The sequence below is a fragment of the Sinohyriopsis cumingii genome, chromosome 16, assembly GCF_028554795.1.
Source record: "Sinohyriopsis cumingii isolate HCF-2022 chromosome 16, ASM2855479v2, whole genome shotgun sequence".
Lineage (NCBI taxonomy): Eukaryota > Metazoa > Mollusca > Bivalvia > Unionida > Unionidae > Sinohyriopsis > Sinohyriopsis cumingii.
In genome coordinates this window covers 19,118,043-19,140,934 of record NC_142976.1, presented here as the reverse complement: position 1 = coordinate 19,140,934, position 22,892 = coordinate 19,118,043, and the positions used below count along the sequence as shown (strand labels likewise).

At 35.1% G+C, this 22,892-nt stretch overlaps 1 protein-coding gene across 2 annotated transcripts in view; it reads left to right on the top strand.

Annotated features, from left to right (window-relative positions):
- LOC149780023 (TBC1 domain family member 13-like) overlaps positions 1–20,537 on the top strand; it is a 77,077-nt gene extending 56,540 nt beyond the window's left edge. Inside the window, exons 8-14 of one of the 2 annotated variants that reach the window (XM_089936767.1) lie at positions 96–230; positions 1,475–1,541; positions 4,464–4,562; positions 5,576–5,719; positions 13,586–13,667; positions 14,962–15,019; positions 18,009–20,537. In XM_089936767.1, the coding sequence (XP_089792893.1) occupies positions 96–230; positions 1,475–1,541; positions 4,464–4,562; positions 5,576–5,719; positions 13,586–13,667; positions 14,962–15,019; positions 18,009–18,074 (651 nt within the window). In that variant the 3' untranslated portion in view covers positions 18,075–20,537. The remainder of the gene's footprint in view (positions 1–95; positions 231–1,474; positions 1,542–4,463; positions 4,563–5,575; positions 5,720–13,585; positions 13,668–14,961; positions 15,020–18,008) is intronic. The other variant, XM_089936768.1, reaches the window with a different exon arrangement.
- Positions 20,538–22,892: the final 2,355 nt, after the last annotated feature.

The window sequence follows — 22,892 nt, the reverse complement described above, 5'->3', positions numbered from 1 at the left end:
TTAAGTAATAATTTAAATGTGTGTATAAGTTGTTGCTCATGGTATCAGACTTTGGATCAATCTCTGATTATTGCCAAATCTAACTTTTGCTTTAGATGCGTACCAGTCGACTAAGAAGTAACAGTGAAGGGTATGCCACCCTTGCAGAAGGACAGGAGGCACACTGGGAAGTATGTGAACGCATTCTCTTTATCTATGCTAAACTCAACCCTGGATTGGGCTATGTACAGGTAAACTATTGTTGTCATATGTTTTTATCTTTATTAAAAATATTAACTGTATATATTTTACATTGATTGCTGATCAATTTTCAGTGCAATTAATTGTAACAGCTTTGGTAATGCATGAGGTCGAGTAAAACAAATGAGCTTGAATAGAACCATCTAAACTTTGATTGGCATTTCTTAACCCGTATAAATGCCATTATCAGAAACTTCGTTGAAGACCATACTGGTACCAAAACGTGTGTAATACAACTGCTTATTAATAGTTTCCTAAACTTGCCTTTCACAAGGGTAAAGACAGGGGAAACGGCAGCAATTTTATTTTTCTGTTGTTCACATTAAGGTTATGAAGTAAAACTCGAATTCAGCCCTTCTGAAAAAATGAAAAATGTTTCATTCCCAAATGTTATTCATTTAAACTTTTGCTGCAATGTGATCAACATTAGATTGCATTTCAAACTCATTATCCATTAGAATTCTTAATTAATTCTACCCGTCTCCATCAAATGTTGTATTGTATTGATAATCTAGGTTTTTTCATGGCACTGGTAACTCATTTCTTTAATATTTTTGCTGATAATTCTGCATGATTTTTTAAGTTTGTGGATTCTGCCTCTTACTTGGTAGTCTAACATGGTAGCATTGATAGGTGCTGTTCTGCATTCTTGTCTTGTGGACACTGCTTTAAATTACACTTTGTTTTCATTAAGTGAGTGGTTCTAGTCAAACCTGTTTACAGCAGACACCATTGAGAAATAGCCAGCATGGCCTATGTATTCAGCTGACATATCTCGACAGGTTCAGCTCTTAAACCTGGTTCATGACAAATACTATGTACTTTATATTATTATTAGTAATATTATTATAATTATTTTGAACAATAATAGTATGTTGTCAAGATAATAGCAAAAAATAAAAGTTCCACACAAAATTAATATAGCCTCACTTTAGTCCATCATTTTCATTAAATCACAACTCTTAAAAGAAAATGTCTTATAAAATCAATATGCCTAGGGACTCTTGTTTTGGAAAGTTTATCTTGCTATATGTCTCTTGCAGTTGCTTATATTTGCCTTTCTTGAGCATTAGTTTTAATGGGCACTCTATAGCCAGCTTTGTGCTGATGTGTATTTAAATGCTACTATTCATTTTAAAGTGACTCTTCAGAATAGGGGAAAGAATCTAACATTACCATTATATGTCATTCAGTCCCTTTGAATTGTATTGCATAGTGTTTTCTTGTTTTTCAGGGAATGAATGAAATTTTAGGTCCTATATACTATGTATTTGCATCAGACCCCTGTAGAGAATTCCAAGGTAAGTTACTATTTTTTAAACTACACTTAATCATGCCTCACATAAGATCCCTGTAGAGAATTACAAGGAAAGTTACTTATTTTTATAGTTCACTTAATCATGCCTCACATCAGATCCCTCTAGAGAATTATGAGGTAAGTTACGAGTGTTTAAATTGCACTTAATTGTGCCTCACATCAGATCCCTCTAGAGAATTACAAGGAAAGTTACTTAATTTTATACTACACTTAATTGTGCCTCACATCAGATCCCTCTAGAGAATTATGAGGTAAGTTACTAATTTTTAAATTGCACTTAATCGTGCCTCACATTAGATCCCTCTAGAGAATTACAAGGAAAGTTACTTAATTTTTTACTACACTTTATCATGCCTCACATCAGATCCCTCTAGAGAATTACAAGGAAAGTTACTTAATTTTATACTACACTTAATCATGCCTCATATCAGATCCCTCTAGAGAATTACAAGGAAAGTTACTTAATTTTATACTACACTTTATCATGCCTCACATCAGATCCCTCTAGAGAATTACAAGGAAAGTTACTTAATTTTATACTACACTTAATCATGCCTCACATCAGATCCCTCTAGAGAATTACAAGGAAAGTTACTTAATTTTATACTACACTTAATTGTGCCTCACATCAGATCCCTCTAGAGAATTACAAGGAAAGTTACTTAATTTTATACTACACTTAATCATGCCTCACATCAGATCCCTCTAGAGAATTACAAGGTAAGTTACTTAATTTTATACTACACTTAATCATGTCTCACATAAGATCCCTCTAGAGAATTATGAGGTAAGTTACTATTTTTTAACCTACACTTAATCATGCCTCACATGTGCCTCATATCAGATCCCTTTTGAGAATTACAAGGTAAGTTACTAATGTAATATCACAGCAACAACAGTCAATAAACATTCATTCCTATAGCTTACACACAGTGTTAAGCCTGAACCATTTTTTAATTGTGCTGTATTTTTGTGTCCCATAGGGGTCTGCATGGTTATATTATGGGGATCAAAACAGCTTCCAAGCTTTGTTGACATGGGCTGGGTCTCCTTTGAGGAGGGTTGGTTAGGTTTATCAATAGTCAAATTTGGGAGGCTCACCAGTTATTATGTACTTTTGAGAGAGTGACGTATGTACGGTGAAGTTGTTTGCATTTAAAACATGCACAATGGAGAGAATGTTGGCATACCTCTATGCTATATTAATGTAATGTGGATGATATTTCTTTGGATATTGTACTTTTGGAAATTGTACATGATCTAAACACACTGCTAACTAAAATGACTGCTCCGTTGTGCTAAAAAATCAGCCTGAATTAGTCTAAAGTACACTATCCATAGCAGCTTTTAAAACAAGGAAAATGAATTTTGCCAGACTAGACAATACCAGCTTCTGAAAGTGCACTGAATGAATTACCAAATATATAAAATGTAAAAAGAATGTATTGGCTCTTTTTTTATACAATCTACCTCTGAAGTTCAGGAAGTGAAAATGACCAAGTGGAGCTAACACTTTTTTGAAAGGTGCACATCTGGAGTAAGACCAAGCTGTATACTCTATAACCCTATTACACCCATCAATCATACACCAAAATAATGGAAATTAAAGGTTCTTTGAATTATACATGAGATATACAAGCTCTTTTTTAAATAGCCAGTATAACCAGTGAGGAAAGCCAGGGAAATTCTTTTTCTTTAAAATTCTAACCCTATGCAAAATACAAAACTGTAGAGCACCACCTTTACTGGAACATTGTTTGTCGCAAGTCAGCATTATTTAGATGAAACCTTGAAAGAGTTTGATTTTGGACACATCTCCAGAGTTATGGCCCCTGATTGCTTGATTCCTGCAACGTAACTTGAATAGGGATTATAGGCTGTATCATGTGGTTTTTTATGTTGCACTACCAGAGAGAAAACAATAATTGCTGAAAGACTTTTTATGCTGTCTAATTGGTACTAAAAAAATGGTGCCAGATTGGCATCCAGTATGTCCACAACAGCAGCTAATTTGAAAATCTTGCCATCACAGAAGAATATCAAAGATGGTTTCAACACTCAAAAGTTAAAAGGAAGAAAATGCTTTTATTTTAAATTCCTGAAAATTCTTTTCAACCAGTAGAATGTCAGTTCAATCAAGGGACTCTTGTTTGTAATATTGTAATTACTCAGTATAGTTTCACTTTTGGCACAGTAAGCTTTGCATTGTTCCTTTAACACAAATTGTATGATTTTGTATCATACTTTAGATCATTATTATTTTGTACAGAATTTTTATAAATATTGAACTCTACACTTCTCCATTCTAAATCCAGCTTGTTCTTCGCCCACTAATTTGTTTTTGTCCACCCATTGATTTATCCTGTTATTAAAAATTGATGTTAACACTTTGCTTAATACAGGTACGGTAAAACCTGTCTTGAGAGACCAGTGCTATAAAAGACCACCTGTCTTGAGAGACCATGTTCTCCTTGAACCGAATTATTGGTCATTTAATGTTATGACCTGTCATGAGAGACCACTTGTCATGAAAATCCATTATTTTTTTGGCATAAGGGTTGGTCTTTCAAGTCAGGTTCTGCTGTAATAATGCTAATACTGATAACAATAACAATAATAATAAAGAAGAAGAATAAAATCACAGCAAAGCTTCCCTAAAATGGACACTATTTCTATGAAAATCCTATGGCCTTTTTATAGACCTTGCAAGTTCAAAGGGGTTTGGCAAGCATTTGAATGGATCTGCTGGCCCAAAATTGCATGGTCAGCTGTTTATGATCCCAGTTTAGAGAGGGGCTAGTTGATGAAAGTTTCATTGCATTTATGAATAATAATAATGTTATTTGTCAATAAATTGACCATTTATGTACAATTATGTTATATTTTGTTTCTTTCCTGATTTTAGAACATGCTGAGACAGATTCTTTCTTTTGTTTTACGAACCTGATGTCAGAAATCAGAGACAACTTTATCAAAACATTAGATGATACACAGCTTGGGATAGGTAATGTAGGAATTTATGTATTTGTTTATAAACAAGTTTAACAATGCATCAGTTATTTCTTCTTCCACATTTTATCAACATACTTGGGTTTGTGAGTGAAAGAGAGAGGGACAAAATATCTTTCAGTCATGACCCATTTACCATTTTAAACTTTCTGGAACATATTTTATAGTTAAAACTATCAGATAACATTAAATGTAATACGTCACATAAAAGAGAAAACAATTACCATATATAATCACTTATAAGTCAGATCCAACAGCATCATGCACTGCCATTGCATAGCGTACTAGCAGATCCAGGTCTTTGGAGTTTGTTAGGAATAATCAGTAGAGAAAACAGCACAAACCCAGATCTTGGGTGCATTATTTGATGGCCAGTCATGGTCTATATTGTTTGCAGTTGGACTCGACATATGAGGATATATGGTACTTGTGTGCCAGCAATTGCGCAATGCCAGGGAAGATGGCAAATGGCTGAAATACAGAGCATTTGTAAATATTTTTGTATTCCATGATTTAATTATCTAAATATATATTATATAAAAGTATAATTGGTGGATTATAATGAGATATACTGATTGTTCTGTAGGAATGGAAAATAAGTTTCATCATGTTCTTTCACTGGGATCTGATTACATACTGTATTTATCTAACGAGTTTCATAAAAATAATGAAATAGACACATTTGAGATTCCATGATGTCATAATCACAGCAAGAATACCAAATTGCTGAATTGCAAATGCCAGAGAATAGACTGATACTAGAGACACTTTAGTAATAACAACAAAGGATACAAATGTAGGTATAAGCTTTATTCTGTCCCTCCATTGTTGTCATTTTACATGGTGTGATAACTGCAAAGACTACAGTAACCCCAAAATTGCCATGTGATATTACCTTTATAAATGTTACATCACACTGTGGTATATAAATTTACAACATAATGCTACCAACATGATAAATGCCAAGGTTAGGCGAGGAATGATTCCATTTTTATGCATCCTTCTTAGGCTACCTAATGAACAAAATGATGAGCTTGTTGGAGGAGAAGGATGCCACGCTGTGCCACAAGTTGATGGAGCAGGACCTCAAACCACAGTTTTATGCCTTCCGATGGCTAACTCTGTTATTTTCACAAGAGTTTCCCCTTCCAGGTACTTGGAAAAGAGCAAATCTTTGTAAAAGAATTATGTGTATGATTTATTTTAGGAAATGCATAAGCAATTTACATGTTATATGTTTGGTTCTGCTGCCATATTTATGTGTTATGCATGTAATCAAAAGCACACAGAATAGTCTTGTATTATGTACAACAATCTGTGCTGATAAATTAGTTTCAATACTGATAATTGGTACCATTATTAATCTAAACATCCAGACCCTCTGATTTTCCAGACACCATGTTTGTTTTCTAAGCTGACAGAATAAATTAAAGTTGGAAGATAAACTAGTGTATTGATGATCATTGGACCTTGAAACTACTTTCATTACCCTAATTATACCTTGAGTAAATTACACAGTATACTAAATGGTAATTCTTGGGATTTAACATAAATAAAGTTTATATGGATATAAATGTTGTGATTATTTAAACTTTGAAACTGAAGGAGTATGGTATGCATTTTAAAGGTTTGCATTTTCTAGTTAATTTATTACTGTTTTCTCTTTTTGCTAAAAGCTTCAGCTTAACAGAGGCAGTAAAGTACAAAATAGCATGAAGAAGGGCTGAAATCTATCTCTCACTCACACACACACACACACACACACACACACACACATCAGGGCAAATTTTATTTTATCATGAGGTGCAAGAAGAAAAATGTGATGGAATACATATGCCTCCCACTTTTTCTCTTCAAAACAAAACTGGAAAAAAATATGTTAACATCAGTCATGCAATTTCCCTATTGCCGGTAACCTGAAATAGCAAACAGTGATACCATTATTATTCATGAAATCAGAATTTACTATAGTTTTATTTCACACAGCATCGCAGATGTTTTCCTATCTATAACTCTGACATTTTCAGATGAGTCTCATTTTAGTTGCTAAAAGTACCTAATTCATTTAAGTGTGAAGTGAATTGGAAACTTTTAGCTGCATTTAATGATGCTGACCTGAAAATTTACTGAGTTACAGATAGGATAAAATTTTGTATTGCTGTTTAAAACAAAATAATGCGAAAAAGACAAAGCCAACGTATTAATCTGGCTTCATCTTATACTGAGCATTGACTTATATATCAATAAATGATTGAAAATTTGCAAATCAACTTGCATTCCACATTGACTTATAGGCCAGTAAATGCAGTACACAAATTAAAAAAAAGGCAAACACCAGAACTGCAGCCAGTATTGTTTATTTGTGAAAGAAAGCACTAAAACATTGTCATGTTGATCTTCCATATTTGTAAGAAGGGTGTAATGCAGTGTAATTTATGTAACCCATTTTGGACAGAACTGATCATCCTGGGGATGTCAGTACATAACAGAGATACAATAATTTTACAGACATTATAGTCAGGGGAAAATGATAATTTATATTTGCACACAAATTTTACAGACAGCAAGAAAATAGTTTGTTATTTTTTTTTTTTTTTTACAAAAGAAGATGAATTATTTTATTTTTTTTTTATACAAAAGAAGATGAATTATGGTATATATTATAATTTCATCTCATGGGAGGTAAGTGAACAATATTTTCCCAGACATGTAACCATCAAACAGTATTTATGTTGCACTATGACATTATAAAGCTATTTGCATTACAACTTATTCCAGCTTGCATAATATATTTAGGCACATGATGAATCAGATCGCGAATGAAGTTGAGTAAAGATTGAAAAAAGTGTATTTAATTTAATGTGTCAACTTTCCTACAATAATGTTTTTAAATTTTTTTTAATTTAATTTTTAATTGTAATTTAGGATATATAAGAATTAAGTTATTGTTAGTTTGTCTTCTGATATTGCCCACTGAATGCTTGTTGTTTTGGAAAAACCAACTCACAAGCTTGTTGGCTTAATGCCAAAATAACACTGCCACAAGAGATTTCAGATATTGGATATACAGTAATGAACAGTTGCACTGGACTCAGATATACAGCAAACTATGTGAATCCAGGCTGTGTATTCTTAAATGACTCAACGTACTCAAATTCAGATTTAAATTCTTTGGATTCCATGATTCTTGTTTTATTTTCATAAAATCTTTTCTCCATACTTATCATCTGAGTAATCACAGACCGGCCAACCATTATTAGATCTGTAAATCAGACCAGCCAGCCGCTGTTAGATAGTAATTAAATCACAAACTGGCCAACCATTATTAGAAAGTCAGTAAATAATAGACTGGCTAGCAGTTATTACTTAGATCAGTAAATAACAGACTGGCCAACCATTATTAGAAGATCATTAAATCACAGACTGATCAGCTGTTATTAGATAAGTAAATCACAGACTGAACAGCTGTTATTAGGTAAGTAAATTACAGACTGAACAGCTGTTATTAGATCAGTAAATCACAGACTGAACAGCTGTTATTAGATCAGTAAATCACAGACTGAACAGCCCTTATTAGATTTATCAGTAAATCACAGACTGACCAGCCATAATTAGAGAGATCAGTATATCACAGGCTGACCAACCCTTATTAGATAAATCAATTTCTTCACTACTGTTTATAAAACAACTTTAAGGTTACACATACGGTGAGGAGTTTGTGCATTGAGTAGTGGCAGAACTGATTCTATGCAAGTTTGATGTGTTGTGTACGATAATTACAGGTCAGTACTATTGACAAGCCAGATTAGGAGTGCATTTAAAATCCAAAGAGCAGAAAATTATAAGACAAACAATATTTAGAATAGTTTACAAGATACGAATTATATGAATACAGTCCCATGACATATCCAGGCTTTTGGATCACTTGTGGCTTTACTCTAAGCGAATTAAAATAATTGGTTTAAGTGTTTGAAAAAATTAGAGCTGCTCTGACATGAAAACCAACTGAGGTAGATAGAAGCTACTTTGTCACAAATTATTTCTTATAGCACAGTTAGGGCAAAATGTTGTCTTGAATTGAGTATGATTTGAAGCTGATGGCATCAACTTTGAAATAAGTTTTTTTTTCCATAATTATATTATAAGCAGTGTTTGGCAGTGTATGAATGTAGCACAGCAAAGACAATAAAATAGTTACTGTTTATCTTGGCTAGTTTTTGTGTCTGAGCTCTGATTTCTGCAAACAATTCAGGCATTTATGATTGGCTGCCCCATAAACCCTGGCCAGAAAGGTCAGAAGTACTGAAATATGTATGTTATCCCATTACTGTCCCATAAACCCTGGCCAGAAAGGTCAGAAGTACTGAAATATGTTTAGCTTTTTTTCTACCTACTACACAAAATACTAGCAGTAAATGTGAATACCATGTCCTGTTGTATAGCTTTGTTTCTGCTAACTACACAAAATACTAACAGTAAATGTGTATACCAGTTCCTGTTAATCAGTTTATCCAAAGTCTGCATTTTACTTGAAAGTTCTGTATCTTTTTGGTAATTCCATGAATTTATATTGCAAGATTTGCAAAGCAAGTATGGTAATTTGTGTGTTATACCCTCTCTGTGTCCAGATGTATAAAACATGATGTTTACAGGCATCAGAATAATTTGTAAAATGGGGCAGCTTTAGCAGAGGCAGTTGGACTTTTGCAGTTGTGATGTGGACATCGGACAGTCATTAACTTGTAAATTATAATTTGTGACCAATTTTGGGTGGCTATGACTACCCCAGTTATTTCAATACCAGTGCCTTTAATGTTGCTACTAAAATGCCCAATGCCCTTGATGTTGCTACTAAAATGCCCAATGCTGTTTATGTTGCTAAGATGCCTAGTGCCTTTGATGTTGCAACTAAGATGCCTAATGCCCTTGATGTTGCTACTAAAATGCCCAGTGCCATTGATGTTACTACTAAGATGCCTAGTGCCTTTGATATTGCTAAGATGTCCAGTGTCCTTAATGTTGCTACTAAAATGCCCAATGCCCTTGATGTTGCTACTAAAATGCCCAATACCCTTAATGTTGCTATTAAAATGCCCAATGTCATTGATGTTGCTACTAAAATGCCCAATGCCCTTGATGTTGCTACTAAGATGCCCAGTGCTTTTGATGTTGCTACTAAGATGCCCAATGCCCTTGATGCTGCTACTAAAATGCCCAGTGCCATTGATGTTGCTACTAAGATGCCTAGTGCCTTTGATGTTGCTAATATGTCCAATGTCTTTAATGTTGCTACTAAAATGCCCATTGCCCTTGATGTTGCTACTGAAATGCCCAATGCACTTAATGTTGCTATTAAAATGCCCAATGCCATTGATGGTGCTACTAAGATGCCTAATGTCTTTGATGTTGCTACTAAGATGTCCAATGTGCGTGATGTTGCTACTAAATGCCCAGTGCCATTGATGTTGTTACTAAATGCCCAATTCCCTTGATGTTGCTACGAAGATGCCCAATGCCCTTAATGTTGCTAGTAAATGCCCTGTGCCTTTTGATGTTGCTACTAAGATGCCTGATGCCCTTGATATTGCTACTAAAATCCCCAACACCCTTGATATTGCTACTAAAATGCCCAACACCCTTGATATTGCTACTAAAATGCCCAACACCCTTGATATTGCTACTAAAATCCCCAACACCCTTGATATTGCTACTAAAATCCCCAACACCCTTGATGTTGCTACTAAAATGCCCAACACCCTTGATGTTGCTACTAAAATGCCCAACACCCTTGATATTGCTACTAAAATGCCCAACACCCTTGATGTTGCTACTAAAATCCCCAACACCCTTGATGTTGCTACTAAAATGCCCAACACCCTTGATATTGCTACTAAAATCCCCAACACCCTTGATGTTGCTACTAAAATGCCCAACACCCTTGATATTGCTACTAAAATGCCCAACACCCTTGATGTTGCTACTAAAATCCCCAACACCCTTGATGTTGCTACTAAAATCCCCAACACCCTTGATATTGCTACTAAAATGCCCAACACCCTTGATGTTGCTACTAAAATGCCCAACACCCTTGATATTGCTACTAAAATCCCCAACACCCTTGATATTGCTACTAAAATCCCCAACACCCTTGATATTGCTACTAAAATCCCCAACACCCTTGATGTTGCTACTAAAATGCCCAACACCCTTGATATTGCTACTAAAATCCCCAACACCCTTGATGTTGCTACTAAAATGCCCAACACCCTTGATGTTGCTACTAAAATGCCCAACACCCTTGATATTGCTACTAAAATGCCCAACACCCTTGATGTTGCTACTAAAATCCCCAACACCCTTGATGTTGCTACTAAAATGCCCAACACCCTTGATATTGCTACTAAAATCCCCAACACCCTTGATGTTGCTACTAAAATGCCCAACACCCTTGATATTGCTACTAAAATGCCCAACACCCTTGATGTTGCTACTAAAATCCCCAACACCCTTGATGTTGCTACTAAAATCCCCAACACCCTTGATATTGCTACTAAAATGCCCAACACCCTTGATGTTGCTACTAAAATGCCCAACACCCTTGATATTGCTACTAAAATCCCCAACACCCTTGATGTTGCTACTAAAATGCCCAACACCCTTGATATTGCTACTAAAATCCCCAACACCCTTGATGTTGCTACTAAAATCCCCAACACCCTTGATGTTGCTACTAAAATGCCCAACACCCTTGATATTGCTACTAAAATGCCCAACACCCTTGATGTTGCTACTAAAATCCCCAACACCCTTGATGTTGCTACTAAAATCCCCAACACCCTTGATATTGCTACTAAAATGCCCAACACCCTTGATGTTGCTACTAAAATGCCCAACACCCTTGATATTGCTACTAAAATGCCCAACACCCTTGATGTTGCTACTAAAATGCCCAACACCCTTGATGTTGCTACTAAAATCCCCAACACCCTTGATGTTGCTACTAAAATCCCCAACACCCTTGATATTGCTACTAAAATGCCCAACACCCTTGATGTTGCTACTAAAATGCCCAACACCCTTGATATTGCTACTAAAATGCCCAACACCCTTGATGTTGCTACTAAAATGCCCAACACCCTTGATGTTGCTACTAAAATCCCCAACACCCTTGATGTTGCTACTAAAATCCCCAACACCCTTGATGTTGCTTCTAAAATCCCCAACACCCTTGATGTTGCTACTAAAATGCCCAACACCCTTGATATTGCTACTAAAATCCCCAACACCCTTGATATTGCTTCTAAAATGCCCAACACCCTTGATATTGCTACTAAAATGCCCAACACCCTTGATGTTGCTACTAAAATCCCCAACACCCTTGATATTGCTACTAAAATGCCCAACACCCTTGATGTTGCTACTAAAATGCCCAACACCCTTGATGTTGCTACTAAAATCCCCAACACCCTTGATGTTGCTACTAAAATCCCCAACACCCTTGATGTTGCTTCTAAAATCCCCAACACCCTTGATATTGCTACTAAAATGCCCAACACCCTTGATGTTGCTACTAAAATGCCCAACACCCTTGATATTGCTACTAAAATGCCCAACACCCTTGATATTGCTACTAAAATCCCCAACACCCTTGATATTGCTACTAAAATCCCCAACACCCTTGATGTTGCTTCTAAAATCCCCAACACCCTTGATGTTGCTACTAAAATCCCCAACACCCTTGATGTTGCTACTGAAATCCCCAACACCCTTGATGTTGCTACTAAAATGCCCAACACCCTTGATGTTGCTTCTAAAATCCCCAACACCCTTGATGTTGCTACTAAAATCCCCAACACCCTTGATATTGCTACTAAAATCCCCAACACCCTTGATGTTGCTACTAAAATGCCCAACACACTTGATGTTGCTACTAAAATGCCCAACACCCTTGATGTTGCTTCTAAAATCCCCAACACCCTTGATGTTGCTACTAAAATGCCCAACACCCTTGATGTTGCTACTAAAATGCCCAACACCCTTGATGTTGCTACTAAAATGCCCAACACACTTGATGTTGCTACTAAAATGCCCAACACACTTGATGTTGCTTCTAAAATCCCCAACACCCTTGATGTTGCTACTAAAATGCCCAACACCCTTGATGTTGCTTCTAAAATCCCCAACACCCTTGATATTGCTACTAAAATCCCCAACACCCTTGATGTTGCTACTAAAATGCCCAACACACTTGATGTTGCTACTAAAATGCCCAACACCCTTGATGTTGCTTCTAAAATCCCCAACACCCTTGATGTTGCTACTAAAATCCCCAACACCCTTGATGTTGCTACTAAAATCCCCAACACCCTTGATATTGCTACTAAAATCCCCAACACCCTTGATATTGCTACTAAAATCCCCAACACCCTTGATGTTGCTACTAAAATGCCCAACACCCTTGATGTTGCTACTAAAATGCCCAACACCCTTGATGTTGCTACTAAAATGCCCAACACCCTTGATATTGCTACTAAAATCCTCAACACCCTTGATGTTGCTACTAAAATCCCCAACACCCTTGATGTTGCTACTAAAATGCCCAACACCCTTGATGTTGCTTCTAAAATCCCCAACACCCTTGATGTTGCTTCTAAAATGCCCAACACCCTTGATGTTGCTACTAAAATCCCCAACACCCTTGATGTTGCTTCTAAAATGCCCAACACCCTTGATGTTGCTTCTAAAATCCCCAACACCCTTGATGTTGCTTCTAAAATCCCCAACACCCTTGATGTTGCTACTAAAATGCCCAACACCCTTGATGTTGCTTCTAAAATGCCCAACACCCTTGATGTTGCTACTGAAATCCCCAACACCCTTGATGTTGCTACTAAAATGCCCAACACCCTTGATATTGCTACTAAAATCCCCAACACCCTTGATGTTGCTTCTAAAATGCCCAACACCCTTGATGTTGCTACTAAAATGCCCATTCAGATTTTTATTTCCTCATTACAGATGTGTTGAGAATTTGGGATTCACTATTTTCTGACGAGAAAAGGTTTAGCTTCCTGATTTGTGTTGCATGTGCAATGCTAATGTAAGTAGGACTCAAATCTAGTTAATCTCAGCCAGTTTCCCTTGTGTACAAGCAACCAAAAGAAGGAGTAATCTAATGAAAATTTTGTCAAAGAAAACAAAAATTCAACATATATCATCATTTGAACATAATCAGTACCTCACTATACCTGACAATTTGCAAGATCAAAGTGTCTTATCATATTTGTTTGATGCATTTGGAATTTAGAGGTGTTTTCAATACAGCATATGTTAGGTCTATTCGAAACATTTTAACATCATTGAAAGCTTTAAAAGCTACAATTATTCTTTCATATAAGGATGATCAACTTGTGATTATAACTGTTCCAAGATTTATACTATTGTTCCATGATTTATAACACAGTTCCATGATTTATAACACAGTTCCATGATTTATAACACTGTTCCATACTATATAACCGGATGTGAAACTAATATATGGCTATTGTTGTTGAAAAAAATAATATCAACATGATTATTTTGCTTCTTCAGACTTTGATGGAATTTATTTAATTCATTATATTTTAGATATTGTTGAGTTGTAAAGTTACTTCATATTACATGTTGTATTTGAGTTCACTGAAACTATTTTTCAGACTTAGAGATGATCTAATTGAAGGATAATTTGTATCCAGTCTGAAGCTAAAGTTGGTTTCAAATGGCATCACAAATATGTGATTTAATAATTTCATACCATTCCTTTTCATGTTACCAAGGAGAGTATGCATTTAACTCGCCCGAAAAGGGTCAAGGGTCCTCATAATGTTAAATTGATACCATGTTGTCCAATGGTTTTCTCGGGGGGTGGGTACAGGTTCCAACCTCCTAGCTGATTTCTGGTCAATAACTAATTTAGTAATTTGTTGCATGCATTTTGTTTTGTTTTATTTAAAACAAGTTTTCGTTTCTCTTGAAAGCTCTTTTATTTATTATTATGGAAACCAATTATGATTTCAAGTTATAACACAAATGACAAAAGCACATACTTATTCAAGGGATGTCATCCATGCAGAGTTATACAAGCTTCAGGACACTCGTATCAGGTGCCAGGAGTTTAAATTATGAAAGCCTTCATTCTTTTGACTGAGTATCTATATTAACTGGGATAGAAAAGTATAAAATCATTATGTAAAAATATCATCTTAGTAACCATTATTCAGGACATTTGCCAAAATACATTTTTAGATGCAGCACCTGTTACCATGTGTTACCATTTGAAATTAACTATAGTTCTGTTACTTAGTTGAAAATTTTGTACTTGTATTACATGTAGTTTTTTTGTAACTGATTTTCAGACTTCTTAGAGATGACTTGATTCAAGGTGATTTTCCATCAAATATGAAGCTAGTACAGGTAATTATTTTCTTACTTGGGAAGAAAAAATTGGATAAATTGCATTGAAACATAGGTTTCAATAAAAAAGGTCCTCTTTCAGGTTTGGGGGGCAAATTTTGGTTTAAGATATATTCCTAGTTTACATTATATCTGAAATTGTACCACTTGAAGTAAGTGCCATAGGTCAGATAGCTATATTTATTCCCCATTACAAATTTACATTTGCATTCCAACATGTAAATCCTACTATTGTTTATCACTCAAATCCTGACTTAAATCTTGCAAGTTGTTGATTCTACCTTTATATTTACATTTGGTATTGCAGTAACTCAGTGGTTATGGCATTGGACTTGTGAACAGAATGGTGTGGGTATGATTCCCACCATTGGATCAGCCTGTATCGGCTAGGCACTTGACTTTATATGCTTCAGCACAGTATAACTTTAGAAGTGTTTCTATGGCATAAAACATTCTGTATTATTATTTGATTGTAATGGCACTTTTAACACATTATTGGCTGTATCATATGGAGCAGATGGGAGCCACATGCCCTTCCTAAGGACACACCAAGGCAGCGGGACTGACCTGGGCAGGTATTGAAGCTTGGATTAAGAGTTCAACACTCTACCATACCTGAGCTACCATAACTTTGTTTTCAGATGTATAACAATTTTACCAGTGATACATGCTGTACAAATAATTTCGTCATTTCAGAATTATATAAGGAAAAAATGTAAACATACAGATTAAAGGTTTCTATGGCATTCAGGAAGGGATGAATTCAGTAGGTCATTGTTAAAATTCATCAGCCACTGCTTTAATTACTAAGGCAATCCATGGAATTTGGTCATCAGCCACTGCTTTGATGACTAAGGCAATTCATGGAATTTGCTCATCAGCCACTGCTTTGAAGGCTAGAACAATCCATGGAATTTGCTCATCAGGAATTGCTTTGATGGCTAAGGCAATCCATGGAAATTGGTCATCAGGCTAGGGCAGTTGATGAAATTTGCTTATCAGGCATTGCTTTAATTGCTAAGGCAATCCATGGAATTTACTCATCAGGCATTGCTTTAATGGCTAGGGCAATCCATGGAATTTGGTCATCAGCTACTGTTTTAATTTGTAAGGCAATCTGGAATGTTTTAATCAGCCACTGCTTTAATTGCGATGGCAATCGATGTAGCATGCTCATCAGCTACTTTTTTAATTGTTATGGCAATCCATGGAATTTGGTCATCAGCCACAACTTTAAATGTTAGGGTAATCCATGGAATTTGCTCATTAGCCACAGCTGTAATTGCTATGGAAATCCATGGCATTTGCTTATCAGCCATTACTTAAATTCCATGGGCAATACAAGGAATTTGTCAGTGACTGCTTTATAATGCTAGGGCAATCCATGCAATTTTATTTGCACATCAGCTGGTGTTTGGGCAGTCCATCACATTTTCTGCCAGCCACTGTTAGGCAGTCTTTGGAATTTGCTGCTAAACTAGTACATTAATAGCTATTCAATAGAATTTTTTTTGTCAGTTCCATGTTTACTATGGTTTTATACGTCTCCAAGGATATCACTTTTCAAGATTACAAGCGAGTTGTTTTTCTGGCACTTAAACTCATGAAATTGCATTTGTCCAGGTTCATATTTATAGGTATTTAATTCTTTGGATTAACCTCAACAAACACTCAAAGAATACAAAACAACAAAACACTATGCTGACATCAGATGGTAGTTTCTTAAATATCAATGCAATGCTGCCAGTATGAGTTTGCAATCAAACACTTACCCATACACTATTGTTTGAGCACTTCAGATCAAGCAGAACTGATGCAGCTAGCAACACTTAGCCGTTACGAAAATATATCTGTATGATATTTCACTGTAAAAGCTGCACGATCAATATACATGCTGATGATCATAGCAGCATTTGCCTCAATAGCTAGGGCAATCTGTGGAATTTTGCATATCAGAAACTGCCTCAATTGACATGACAATCTACAGAACTTTACTGCCTTAATTGCTTGAGCATTCCATAGAATTTTGCTTATCAGTTTGCCTAAATTGCTTGGCAATCTGTGGAATTTTACTTGTCAGCTACTGTCTCAATTACTAGGGTAATCCATGGAATTTTGCTTGCTTCATTTCTTATGGAATTCGCTTGTCATCTACTGCCCCAGTTGCAATGGCAATCTATGGAATTCGCTTGTCATCTACTGCCCCCGTTTTAATGGCAATCCATGGAATTTGCTCAAGAGTTACTGCCTTAATCACCTTAAAAAGCAATCTTCATTGCTAAATGTAGCCTTGAACCTTTGCTATGAAGCTCATTTTTATTCTGAAACCTTTTAAAGCATTCGTTTTTTATACAGTTAGAACTGTTTATGTAAACTTATAAGGCTGATCATTAGTAATTGTGCAAGGAAAGTTCTTTTTAAAAAAATACAGAATTATCAATATTTAGCAAGCTTGAGAAGTTTGCTTCATACAGTCATATAGAAATATCATTTTTGTGCTATTTTATTTTGCTAGAAATATGTGTATTTCCTGTTCTTTTTTCATAATGATTTGTTCTATTCAGGGGATGTCTTAGTAAAATGGTAATGACAAAGGATACAAGTTATAGTGATAATGACCGGGACAAATCTTTTTGTAAGATCTTTAAAGCACTGGTGAAGTTCTGATCCATCATTTAGAGAAAGACCTATTCACTTGTTAACTTTCCTGTTGGAATGGTCTTCCTGATTATAATCACAATATGCTTACAGAAAAGTATACATCGACTCCAGTCAGTGATAGAGGTCATTCATAGATGGTTGAGGTAATTACAAAAGGAATAAATTAGTCCAAATGGATAAAAATAAGGTTTTATAAAATATTTTTATTTTTAAAATTTGTTTCAATTTTAAGACATTTTATTGCAGGAAAAATCATAGATTATAGATTTATTTTCATTAAAATTACTGACAGCTATTAATATTTAACTACTGTAAATATCTTCGACAGAATTTTCCACATTCCATCATTGATGTGCAGACTGTGATAAAGAAGGCTGTTGAGCTGACAAGATAGCACCAATCAAGAACTAGTCCAACCACACCCAAACAGGCCACCCTGCAATAGCATTATCATTAATATCAGAAGCAAAGAAATATTCATCTACATTTCTATTAATAATTTATGAAGTGCCATAGCAGGAAGTTGAACAGACAGTTATTCCAAAGGAAATTGAGTGTGAAACTCTTGTTGCAATCTAGCCTTCTGTAGCATGCAGTAAAGATGATGCAACCCTCCATAGCATTCTATCAAGATGATGCAACCCTCTGTAGTATGCTATAAAGGTGATGCTACAATCTGTAGCATGCTATAAAGATGCAGCCCTCTGTAGAATGCTTATAAAGATGATGTTACCATCTGTAGCATGTTATAAAGATGCAGCCCTCTGTAGAATGCTTATAAAGATGATGTTACCCTCTGTAGAATGCTATAAAGATGCAACCCTCTGTAGAATGCTATAAAGATGCAGCCCTCTGTAGAATGCTATGAAGATGCAGCCCTCTGTAGAATGCTATAAAGATGCAACCCTCTGTAGAATGCTATAAAGATGCAGCCCTCTGTAGAATGCTATGAAGATGAAGCAAAACTCTATAGCATGCTATAAAGATGATGCAACTCTGTAGCATGATAAAAAGATGGAGTAACCTTCTGTTACATGATATAAAGATGATGCAACCCTCTATAGCATGCTATAAAGATGATACAACCCTCTATAGCATGCTGTAAAGATGAAGCAACCCCCAGTAGCATCATATAAAGATATGCAACCCTCTATAGCATGCTATAAAGATGATGCTACCCTTTGTAGAATTCTATCAAGACAATGCAACCCTCTTGAGAATGCTATCAAGATGATGCAACCCTCTGTAGCATGCTATAAAGATGATGCAACCCTCTGTAGCATGATATGAAGACAGACCTGCCAACCCTAAGTAAGGCAATTGATGTGTGTTTTTTGGCACATGTATGAAACTGATTCAGTGATGTTCAACTAGAAAATTGTTAAAGTCTACGTGAACCTATTTTTACCCGTAGTACAGATGCAGACTTCAGTTTTAAACCCTAATGAGTTCAATGGCTTCTATTTATCTATCAACTTGACATAATTCTTGGATTTTATTTTTATTTCACATGACAACATCTCCACCACAAGACACTCAAATTAACATGTAATGTCAACTAAATGTATTTGTTGCCTTCCTGCTTTTATTCACAAGAATCTGAATATTGCTTTTTATTCTTCTGTACTGTTAACAGTTTTTAAGAGGCTTATTTTTTCATCTTGAACACATATTGCTTGCTGTACACCATTTTTAAAAATCCTGTAATTGACAGTTTGATCATGCAGACTTCTTTCATAAAAAATATGTGCAGTTGAAAGCATCTGAGGTAATGCGGTAGAGTTCCCTTACAAACTACACTTAATCTAATATTAAACCAGGATAAAAAAATCAAACAGTTATCCAGATTTTTTACTGCAAAAATCATTTCCATAGATTTTGCCTTGATTCTGTAAGTCCGTATTTTACGGGTCATTTTCACAAGACTTACAGGAACATAAGGGTTGGCAGGTCTGTGAAGATGGACTCTTATGTAGCATGCATTGAATCCTTTTGTGGCACACTATAAAGATGCAACTCTCTGTGAAGATATAGCCTCATGTAGGACACTGAGATGGAACTTTTTGTAGAAGACTGTGAATACGGAGCCTTCAGTACCATGTTATAAAGCTGCAACATCCTCTAGCATGCTGTAAGGCTGCAGCCTTTGATACCTAACTGTGAACATAGTTTTCTGTTACCCTATACTGAATTTAAATTTCCATTAATCTACCTAAGATTGGATGTATGCAGTCCCACATCCAACTGGTGTTGGCTTTAGGATTAAAACTCTTAGTATGAATGGTATAATGCATCAATTTTATAGTCTGTAGCATGAAACATTCTGCAGGATGTGATATCATGCCCATCCATGTTTTGTGCTATGATATGTCACAACTATAAGATTTAGAACATTAATTTACTCAATGATAGGATCATGCTTGATGATAAACCCTTCCATCCTTTATGACAGCTTTATTGGACTGGCCTTCGTTGTCATGGGAGATGACCACTTGATAACTACCCTATTACTGTATTAACAAAATTCCTTAAATTGTTGCAGGAGTGAAGTGTACCATACAATTATCATTGATTACTCACCTTGCCTTGCTGAAGATGTACATTTCATAACAAGGAGCATCCAGTCTTTTACGCAATGAATGATATTGTTGATATTTATCTATGGCTATTCGTTTGTTATACAAGATTATTGAAATGAGAGTTAACTCTGTTCCAGTGCATGTTTTGTTAGTTTATACGTGTTTGTTTTAGACTTTGTCCCAAATCAAATTATTTTATTATTTTAAAAAGTTATATGTACTAAAAAAAAAATCATGTTATTGTATAATAAACTCATATAAAGATGTTATTTCATTAATGTCCAAGTTTCTTGCTTATTATACCTTTTAGCTAGAAAGAATATCTTGTTTTCACATTGTTTCTCCAACCTGCTTTAAGTGATTGCAAAGTGTGTATTTGTTCCCCTATTATTTTTGTCAGGCATAAGTTTAATGATTCTTGTGCCCATCCAGTGTACTCGGTAAGAATCCAAATAAACATCTTTCAAGTTAGGTGATAACAACCTTATTATTAGTTAGTCAAAACAACCTTCAGGCCTCCAACAGTGAATTGATTGCACTCTTGTGGAAGAAATGAAACGTATTTCACACAAACTTAAAAACTTGCATGAAACTGAGTCTTGATTGGTTAGATAATCTCCAAATGCCAATTAGTGCTGAGATCATTGCAACATTAACCTCCATTGCGACTAACAGTACATAGCAACATACGGTAAATTTCCCATGTCATCAATTTGTTCATTCACAATGTAAGAAATGTTATACTTTCAACTTGGCACAGCCTTGCATTAGACAAAAAACCCAAACCGAAATTTCCTTGTCTCACTTTTGATTTTGATCCAAAGTAAGATTCATCTTGGAGTATTTCATGTTAGCCTGTCTAACTCATGACACATTGACATCTGTAACAGTGTATAAAATCATTTCTTTTACAGTACCCATATTTATGTCATGTCAGCCTGTTTAGTTCATGATGCAGTGACATTTTAACAGTGTACAAAATCAAATATTTTACATACCATATTTATGTCATAACAGCCTATCTAATTTATTACACATTGACATGTGTAACAATGTATAAAATCAGATTTTTTTTTACAGTACTATATTTAATGGTGGTGTACTTCAAATTATAAGTTCTTCAAATTATAGTTTGCAAATTACATGGATATATTGCAAGAGAGTAAGCAGTTCCCTTTTCTTCTGGGATACACTATTGAATTACTGATGTCCACCGACAACATTTGAATCACATATTATGTTATTTGAATAACTAAATCTGTTATTGCCTTCTCCCTTGCATGTGAACCATTCCCTCTGAGAAGGCAATAACAAATAATGATGCTCACACAACTGCATAGACACAGATCTGTCATCACATAAAGCTCCAGTAGATCATTGTTTCAAAATTGGTGTTATTGATGTTGCAGTTATTGCCCTTTCCTGCCTGAATTTGCCTGTCCAGCATGAAAATTGCTCCATTATCCAAAAACAATTTACAGGAATTTGAGTAGGCCATTTCTTTATTTTTACTAGAGTACTGGAACTTTCATATTCTCGAGTTGAGATTTTCACATTGGCAACATTATTGAAGGCAAGATGGTCACCATTTTCATTTAGGACAAACTAAACACCATTATAAAACTTCTGTTTAAAACCCTATGTTTATGTGACCATCCATTCTGGAGAAATATTCACAAGATTTTATACATGTCCATTGTGACAGCCATATTTGAGGTCAGATCAGCAGCATTTTCATTTAGGACCAACTAGACATCATAATTAGTATTCTGGTGAAAGACAGTTTGATACGACTTTCCATATATTATGAGTTGCAATTAACAAGACTTAAATTGGCTGCCATGGTGGTAATATTGGATTGTCAGATCAACACAATTTCTGTATGGTACCAAAAAGTCTTCTGGCAAAAACCCAACGTTGATAAAACTTTTCATCTAGGAGTAGTGACAATATTTCCAAGATGGTATTTGTGATGGCATTATTAGATATCAGATTGGCACAATTTTTTTAAATACCAACAAGACACCATTGCTATGTATATTTGTACTATTTGATGGCTTTTCTTAATGATTGTGTTATTTACATTTATATTTTGTACTTGACTTTGTCCAAAATAAAGTTAACTGTGTACCTGACCAGGAGCATTTTTGTAACAGTAATATATAGCTAAAATTTTCCCTATGATTGTGTATTAAATATATTCAGATCATTATTAATGTGAAAGCATTTACTTGCATTCAAGTTAAAAGATAGTCTTGATTCTTAGACTAGAGACTTCTAGAATGTTTCCATTAAGTGACTGATTATTCCCAGAAAAGTGGTAATTGCAACCTAGATCAGTTAGAGGGGTATTTAATCGTTTATTTAAGAGTTATTTATTCTTGCCTTAACATCTTAAAGCAAAATCAGTCTTATTGTGTGTTCATTTTTCATTAGGGTAGGTTTATTTAAATTATTATTCACCACAATTACAAAGACTCATCAATATTTTTGGCCTGGATTTATAGGATTTATAGTGAATTCAGACAAGAACATTTTTGGATTATATTTTTGATACATCAGAAGATTCTTAGCACACTGCCACAATCCAGGCCACTGGCACATTAGCACATTAGAGTCTATAGGCATATCAA